General features: G+C 38.5%; 1 protein-coding gene across 1 annotated transcript in view; it reads right to left on the reverse strand.

Moving 5' to 3' along the window:
• The window catches only part of ssbp4 (single stranded DNA binding protein 4), a gene marked incomplete in the record, with an annotated part of 114,255 nt that overhangs the window by 89,981 nt on the left and 14,599 nt on the right, over window positions 1–9,675 (reverse strand). The window contains 1 exon segment of the mRNA XM_014004644.1: window positions 5,663–5,747. Within this exon segment, the coding sequence (XP_013860098.1) occupies window positions 5,663–5,747 (85 nt within the window).

Here is a 9,675-nt window from a genome sequence, read left to right on the forward strand (position 1 = left end):
GAAGCCGACTGTTGTAGGCTACACAGAAGCAGACATTTATAAAGATAGTCAAACTATCAAAAACTCATGGATGCAGATAAAACAGYGTGCACATAGGAATTTGTAAAAACTGCGGCACTTTGACAGGGACACATTTGTGGACAAATAATGGCGGGTGAAGGATCTCTGAATTTTTTATTTTCTGCATTGTAGACTCCAAGTGGGAAGAAAGCCCATGCAGTGACGTATATCGCAGTGGGAGGGGTTTCCCAGGAGCTCAGCACGGTGTGTCTCAGTAACAATGGAAGGTGTATGCGAAAACAAACGCAGAACAACCACATGACTGCACATCATCCGGTCGGTTGCCCATCGACCATACTGAGCCCTTAAGACTACACCGTCTCATTTCACAACAGTTTTATGCAGCGCAGCAGGACTGCATAGGATGTGGCCTACGTGGGCCGTGGTCTAAGTAGGCTACAGCTCTTGAACTGAGACACAATCAATGAGTTTTGTGTCAGAGTCAAGTCACGCCCCCTTTAAATGAAATGGTGGTAAATAATATCAGGTGATTTGACTCTCAAACATCAGTTCTTGCAACACTGAGATGGTAAAACAKTAGGTGTGTGTTTGATGTTGGGTGCGAGGCGTGTATTAACTAAATACATAAGATGATTGCAATGATTCTAAAAATATTCTAAATATGTACTATATATGTGAAGAGCATTTAAGACCCAATAAAAATCTATAAAATATCCTACAATTAACAATAAGCGCCTGTAAAAACTTTATGTATCATTTAGAAAAAAACTGTCAGGAAATATTCCAAGAAGCCAAACCTACAAGTTACCTTTCGTTATATATTCATCATAAAAAGTTGTTAAACCATAGGGAACAAGTGTAAATCTTTAAAATATGACAGGTTTAAACATCTGACTAATGGTCCTTCTGCATAATGTATAATACATATGTAAGACTTCAGATCAGTCATGATTCTGTGTTCAGCTGAAGCCCTGTCATGTGAACGACACACTTGTGGCTCTAAATCTGTGGCTCTCCTCGGGCGCTGAACCCAGGCTGGCATGAGCCGCAGATGTTTGGGGTTGTGACCTTTGGCTGGGGCGAAGCAAAATGTCTGCTGAGTCTATCCCGTCCTGAAAGACTGTTTGTCTGGGACTGAAACCGCTCGTGTGTGTGTCAGAGGAGGAGAAAAACAGAGACTCATTCTTCTGCCAGCTTTAATGTGAGCAACAATATGCGGGTCTGTGTGAGTAATCGCTGTCTTCATCACGAGGCTTATGTGCTTTAATCACTCGTATTGCATTACTAAAGACGTGCCGTGGTCTTTTAATCAAACACATTTCCTCAACAAAGTGCTTATTTTCAAGAAACATCCAAATTCCAGCAGACATTAAAAAAAGGGAGCGTAAAGACGAGCAGGTCTCTTTTAGGAAATAAACATGATTAAAAGGCAATGTGAAGAGGAAGGCAAGAATATAAATCCAACAATTAGGAGCAGAAAGGAGACTTAATTCACTTTACAGAAGCACAAGACTCCGGGCTCTTTACAATACAGTCTGGTCTAAGTTTCATTGAGCGTGTTTTCATCTGCATGAGATTGTGGGTGCGCGATGTAAGCGTTGCTCCATGCAAGAAGTCTTTATGTGGAACCTCAAGTGTCTAAGACCGCAGACAGTCAGAGGCCTCCAGCTCTGGGAGCGTGTCCAGGACCTCCGACTCCACATCGCCCTGGATTAGCTGTCAACTCATCCCCAGATCTGAGGATTAGCACATTATATTCCATTATCTTCCCCAATACGGAAGAGTTCACAAAGTCTACATTACTGAGAGTCAGCAGAACAGGGCTGCCGGAGGAAGCAGCCAAACTGACATGGCCGAGTCCAAATCTGTAACTAATGTCCTCTGGCTCGGTGTTGCCTGGCGACCCAATTAGTTTCAGGAAACAAACAAGCAAACTGCATTTCTGTGCATCAGTTTTAAAGCACGGTGCTGATATTTTCTTATTGTTATCCACAACAAAGTGGCTGCACCGCTGCCAGTGGAGACAATAAACACAATTAAGAAGACATGAATAAAGAAGAGCCCATCTTGGTTTATCTCACATACGTTGCTTTTTTTCCCTTTTTTTTGGTATTCCTGTTGAGTGACACAGAGAGAAGCTTGAGCAACTAYTGGGAGCTGTGTTGTTTTTCACTCTGTAATCCAGGCGCACTCGGGGGAACAAGGGATTCGTTATCAGCAAGGGGGCCGTGATAGAGACTAGTTCAGGCCCCTGGTCTGCRGGGACTGACGAGCTGGAGTTAATCAGAGACCAACAGACCCCTCATTACCCCGGGGATTCATACGCTCCGACCCTGACGGTCTCTCTCTCTTTGACTTTCTGTCACACAATGACACGAAAACACTCAGAAAACCAGAGGAGCCCACTCACACCTTCTCTTCATCTTTACTGTGATCAGAAACTTTGGAACAGCCTTTGTGGTTTCTTACTTTCAAACCTAATTTCAGATTAATCTTGACATCTGAAAACCAGCAAGGATTCAAAGCAAACAACAGAACAAYTTAGTAAAATAATTAGGATCTAGTGAAAAAGCAACTCTGAAAGATGATAAAAAAATTACGCCAGTCGTTATTGACCCATCCTTTAAAATCCAACACAAATGAGGTAGTATAGCAACATTCATTTGAAAAATAATACAGTAGTCTAATTTTCTGGTACAGTACTTGTGTAAAAATTAAAAAAAAAACATAACGTATCAACTGCACTTTTTTGATTTCAACTTTTCAAGAAACGATACCTGACAGCATTCAAAATATTACATTTATATTTACAATAAAACACCTACAAATCTAAATCTAAAATACTGCAAGTTGCCGCACTAAGGCTATGGATTTAGACTTCTTCGCTTCCCTCACTTGATGTTTCATGACCCACAGCGGGGTCCAGTACACTACATTGTTAAAAAAATAAAATTTATCTAGAAAAGAAAATGGACTAGTGAAAAAATAAATGAATATAAAACAGAAAAGTGCATCTCTTTAAAAACTATAACAGAGTATTAGAGCCACACAATACAAGATATTTTTTTAAGAGAATAAATTCATAATGTTACAAGAGAAACATTGTACGAGAACAAAGGTGGATAGTTGCAAGAATAAAGTTATAATACTATGAGAGCTCCAAMATGAAAAAGCACTACGTTAAAATAAGAAATACTGAACATTTTGTGACGTTACATTTTGTTATTTAGCTCTATGGATTCATATGATAAAGTTAAGCCGTATTGCATTGCAGTTAATGACTGCATTGATGGATTTAGTCGTCACATAACGTAGATTGAAACACACTAACAGAGACCCAAATGTATTTGGGCTACTTCATAAACACAGCGAGGCTTTCTACAGCAGGTCAGAGTCGACACAGGAATGGAAAACATACTATTATCACCTTGTTCGGGAAATATTAAGACTTTATTCTCTTAAATAAATAAAAAATAGTAACAAATTATATAATACCTCTAACTTTTTTCTCCCACAAACATACAAGTGTTAAAGATAACTGGAAGCTTTTAATGCATTTTCCTTCAAGGCTTCATTCTAAAACATGGATGTCAAACTCAGTTACACAAGGAAGTCAAAATTCAAAACTTGGTCCAAGCCAAGAGCCAATTTCTCTCAATATTAATTGAAAAAAAAAAAACAATTTATTAAAGAAATACAAATGACTTCCTACAAATTATTTATGATGTAGCATTTACAAAAACATAACCTAACAGATAAAAAAGATAAAATTTAGAAAGACTTATCATTAATTTCGTATGTCTTACTATCTATCAAAAACATTTTCATGTATTTGTCCTTAGAGAAACATTTGATCACAATACAGCAAATCAGGTAAAAACAAAACTCTTCACTAAGAATCCAATTAAGTCACATTAAAGTAAGAAAAGAAAATGAAAAATAACAAAAATAAATAATTAATGTTGATTCTCTGTTGCTCTTTCCACATCCAAATCAAAGGTTACCAAAAAATTAACACTGAATTATTTTGGCTTAAAAGTTGAAGAGCTTTTATGAGGAAAAAATGTGTTAAATACAGAAACAAAAAGAAAAACCATAACACTATTTCACCTTTGGGGCTGGACACAATGTTAACGAGGACCAGATTTGGCCCACGAGCCTTAAGTTTGACACATGATCTAAAGCAAAAAGGAGGGCACAAAAAAGTCTAAAAGTTACACACATCATRTCAGGCGCTCCAACCTTTTTAAAGCAAAGATGGGAATCAGACAACACACGCTCGATTAGCTGTGTGTTTGTCTGAAAAACAAGCTGATTGAACCATTTTGTCTACAACAAACAGAGAAAACTTAAGGAAAGAGAAGTGAATGTGACTCATCTGGCTAATTTATGTCGCCCAGGACTGAAACACGTGTAAAGCATCTTAACCAGCACTTGAATCAGAAGCTTTAGCCACACAGTGACCAGCGCCGTCAAACAGCAGGCATTAAAGAGCAGACACGCAGGTATCCAGCAGGCCTACCTCTGCACAAAGGTGTAGGAAATCATATGGCATTTCGAATAATTAGACACAGTTGTCAGATTTAATTAACTACTAGGTTTAATTAACCATGTAATTAATCTTATGGTGGTCCAACACATGTAGGCACGCAGGCGGGCGTGGAGGCACACTCATCAGAACACAGAACATCTATTCAGCTGACAAGTGCTCACTTTTTCTTTTTTTTTYTTTTTTTTTTTTGTCTGTCAAACCTCACGAGAGAGTTCAGCTGAGAGGGGCTATGAGCTAAAACGGCCCAAATGAAGCGCACGTGGTACGAAAATCACCTTTAATCCACCGCGTTTACCTTCTGTTCAGGCAGAATGATGATGTTTCTGCTAAAGCAGTTTGTCCGGTCAACATTCACGCATYTTTGTAATCCTTTATCAAACAGAAACTGGGCAACACCGAGCAAATATTTAGCACAGTGTTGACAGACAAGACAAGAACACAGACCTGAGAATCACATAGAAAAGATGTCCGACTTGCAGCTGGGTGTGTGAAATTGGTTACTGATCGACTGGTCTGACTCTCCGGAAGATGAGAGGGTCAGGMAGAGGTCGCTGACCCTGACCTTTTCAGCACCAAGTCCAAACCGTGCAGCCCCGGCAGGCTCTAAATGTGTCCCCTCTGTATACACACATATGTGTGTTAATGTGCGAGTGTGATCAGCCAGCTGCTTCGTGTGATTCGACCTTTACTGAAGCCATAAGTGGACCGRTAAGTAGGCAAGCGCTGCCCTGACCTTTCACCTCTGGTAAAAAAAAAAGGGAGAGTCGCTGAGAGGGTCAGAGTTTCAGCTCAGCCAACAGCTGAGACACAGCGTTACACTTCTGTTTCAAATCTGAAGATGAAATCTTCCAGACTGACCTGAAGATGAGTCTAAAGGTTTCCCAGTAAAACATATGGATCAGACACCTGTATCACAGTCTAATCAGTCTGACACAGAATCTGCAGCAAACCAACACAAACAAGAACCAGCAGCATTATCCCGCACCCCAAACAGACGCTTCCTCCTGAGCCACGCTCTGCGCATACATCAGCATATTTAAATGTCGGACATGCTTGAGCTCTGCAGCAGGATTGGTTAAGTTCACTCACGTAGTCGTGGAAGGCCTTGGCCTCGCTGGAATGTTCGCACGTCTCCCTCCGGTCCGGGGCGGCGCAGTACAGATCCCAGAATACACTGTGGGACGAGACAGCGACAGCATTCAGACACTTCATTCTGTCATTCAAACACGTGTTCCTCTTGTCGGTATAACTGAGAATACCTGGAAAATGACGTGGGGAGTGATTTGAAACTTTTAAAGAAATATCGAAACAACAGAATCAGGAATATGAGGAAAAGTCCATGTGTGTACGTTTTGTTCTTTGGTTTTTCTGTTTCAAAATAAAATGAGAAAAAAAGCAAATAATCGAGTTGACAGATARCGTGTTCCTTTAYTTTGGTGCAAGTTGAGAACCAGGACATAAATACAGAATTAGACTTGAATGTTTAATTGCAAGAAATAAAGCCATTCCCTACCAACAGCTGGTCCAGACATAGGATTTTGGCCACGAGTCAAAACAAATCAACACATTTCATCAATTTTCCTCCGGATCTGGCCACACCTCAGGGGCAAGACGTCACAAAGATTGGGAGGGCCTTCTCTACCCTGGGACCAGACTCTTTTTACAATAATCTACAATAATCTACAATCTGATGAGAAAATAACTATGTGCTAGTCTGTTGTCTGGTGATATGTGTGCGTTAACTAAGGCATCATGTAAAAGTGCATTCTGTTTGAGAAGACATGAGTCGTTCAAATCAGATTGCTCATCAGTTTTTCACAGTTTAATAATTATGCAACTAGAAGTATCATAAAATGGCCTAGTTCGTGTACGTGTAGTGCATCAAAAAATCTGTTAAACAGAATAAAGTTTCCTTCAGGGTGTTTTTTTTTTTAAACTTTTTTGTTTGTTTTAAAACTAAATTAGAAAAATGACAATTGCAAAATTGCAAAATATATTTTTTGGTTTTATTTTTTTTTATTTTAATGTTTGAAGCAAAGACAACCATTATATTTTGTTACTTTCTGTATGTTACAGACAGTAATAGCGCACTTTTCTTTATGTTACTTTCTGACAAAAATGGAAATCCTGTCCTAAACACACGGCACATTCCGTTTTCACTTCTCACCATGGATATCGTTAGCCTCGCAGCATGATTGCCCAAGAAATATTTGGTCACAAATGATTTGGGCATATACCTCTGGCAGGCCACACGGGAGTCAGGCCACACCTCAGGGGCAAGACGTTTTATTATTAAAACGTGGCCAAATGTGGCCCGCAGGCCTTGTGTTTGACACATGTGCTATGAGGCTAACGGTATGTTTCTAATTTAGAGGGAGTTGATGTGTCTCATTGAGAGCTGATGATCTTACTGTGAACAGAGTTGCTTTAATATTTTAAGTTCTGCAGAAAATTCAAGTGCAGCGATTGCCAACACTTTTAGAAATGTTTTTTTTTTGTTTGTTTGTTTCTAAGCAGTCTTCCAGCCACAATAAACTCTTCTTCTTTGTCGACTTTTGTCATTTCCGTTATCGCTACATATTAAAACTGTCTATTTTATTTAGGATTAAGAAAACTTGGATGGTTCCTCTTTTAGTATTTTATTTTGAAATGGAAAATAAAAAATCAATTAAAAAAATGAACCATATATTGTTTAAAGCTGGTTGAAGTCTTCCGTATTTTTCTTGTAAACAGTTACAAAGTCTGTTAAAATAGGAAGCCTTTAAAGCCGAGTTCATTTTGTCCAACTTGCTCCAAAGAGCTTTCAGTGTGAAGGACCTCCACATGCTCATCCCACCCCAGYGACCTGTAGGTTACTGACCAATCAGCTCTGATTATGCTACTTACAGCTCAACCAGCTGTACTCGTAAAATTTAACTAGAAAAGTTTCATTCCTCCGAGGCAGCAGAGGCCACAGAGGTGCCACTCCAAATGGACCCTTAATTACTGCGCTGAAATTAAGTACTCGCTAAGCCAGTTCATGGAAAAACGTTCTTCCTCGCAATATTGATTTTAAGGACAGTTTTCCAAAAGAACTCCTGAGAGGAAATTCTTGCTTCTTTTTTAAAGACGCTAATAAACAGTTTTCTGCTGTATATGTGCTGACTGGACACTTAATGAAGYAGAGGAAATATTACCTGACCACTGAAAAGTCTCAGAGACAGGATCAATAGCACTCTGCCCTAAAATGTATTGTTTTTTTATTATAGAAAAAATGTCTCAAATAAATTATAAATGTTTATCCTAAAAATAAAAATATAAAATGATAATGAAACTTACATTTTATCCCTGCGGYACACTGTACCAACTAATCAAAAAACACCCGCTGTCATCGGTGGGTGTTAAAGTGATCGCTGGTTCATCTGAGGCCAGAGGAAGGAGCTACCATTGGAAAAAAAATAAATAAAAAATGAAGAAAAAACATAACCAGGCGAAGGCACTTTCATGGTATGAGGTGATTTAACACATCCTGGTGTTTTGAGGTCATAAATCTATTAGAATTTGAACAGCTGACCTGTTTGAGACTTGAAGAAAAGTCATTCTGTGTAGTTTGGAATAATCTGAGAAACAGATTATTGATGAAAAAAGACAAAACAACCGAACCAAGATGTTTAATATCTATACATGTTAACCCGTTTAGACATTTACCTGTAATTTTTGCAAAAAATCTGTAGTGGTCTCACATGATAGAAGTGGGTTTGTAGAGGCAGGACGAGGAGGTGGGGAACTCATTTCTTTACAGCCTGCCAGCTCTGAGACTTAAAATAAATTTCAAACAAAGTTTTTGAAAAATCTGTAAGATTGCCCCATACAACTTGTTACCTGCAAAATGGGGTCATTTACAAACAATCTGCACAACTTGACATGTACAAATATCTGGAGGTAATTTTGTGAGGATGGACATAAAAGCTTTTTTCTCAAAGTCTAAATCAGATAATGACAAACTTTTAGAGGTGGAAAGGATTGCAACAAATAAAACGTTTTGTGTGACGAAGATTTTTGAGCGTCGGTTTAAATTTAACTAATTGTTATTCCCATTACAGTCACAACCAAAGTGGATTAAAACAACCTATAAACAGATCRTGTGAAAACCATTTTAAAAGCCTTTCCCTCGATGTCACATTCACATTTATCATTCTTCCTACAAAAATTCAGGATATCTTAACTATGTACAATGAAACTGATGTAAAGATGAACCAATCACTGTAGATTAAAACTGGGAAAAAGGCAGAATCCACTTTGGTTCTGGTCCGTTTCTGATCAGCTGATTTGTTTTCAGTCTGGTCATATTTTTTTTCAAACTGAGATCATTTAAAGAACTATCCACAACAGGTGAGATATTGATTGTTCAGTCTTCCTACAGAAGCCCACTTCAAAATGCATGAACTGTCTCTTTAATAGCAACAACATCTGTGTTTACTATCACAGAACTGAATAAGTTAAATGCTGTCAATATTTAGAGAAAAAGCCACRTCACAGTTTTTGTCTCATCCTTTTTGGAGACATTAATCTGTAAAAATCATCCAGGACGTCAACATTCACAGTTAATTAGCAACAGCAATCAACAAGAAATCTGATACTCTGCACACCCTTGGTAAAGTAAGATTTCTATCTAATTATCTAATCATTTAGACCTAATTATCTCATCATGGGAAGCTCTTTATGATCTTATGGAAAGTAGGTGGTGTTTGAGCCACACAACTGTACACTGAGGGTGAAAAGTTTAACGGCTCTTACACTAAAGAGAAATTTAAAWACGAGTTGAGGACGTGCAAACTTCACACAAAAAATGATGAAGGCGTAAGATGATGTGTGCACGTGCACACAACTTTACCCAGAACAGAGRAGGAAGGGATTAGCGTTCGACCATCCAGAGAAAGACAATTATAAAAATAAAATGTCATCATGAGAATTATTTGTAATTAACTGTGGTCTGACAAAGCCAGTTCTTTTCTATTATAATAAGGAAAAAAGAAAAAGAGAGAAACAGCAGTACAGACGAGTCCATGTGATAATCCTTTGTGTGTGTGTGTGTGTGTGTGTGTGTGTGTGTGTGTGTGTGT

The sequence above is a fragment of the Austrofundulus limnaeus genome, unplaced genomic scaffold (assembly GCF_001266775.1).
Source record: "Austrofundulus limnaeus strain Quisiro unplaced genomic scaffold, Austrofundulus_limnaeus-1.0 Scaffold25, whole genome shotgun sequence".
NCBI classification, from domain to species: Eukaryota; Metazoa; Chordata; class Actinopteri; order Cyprinodontiformes; family Rivulidae; genus Austrofundulus; species Austrofundulus limnaeus.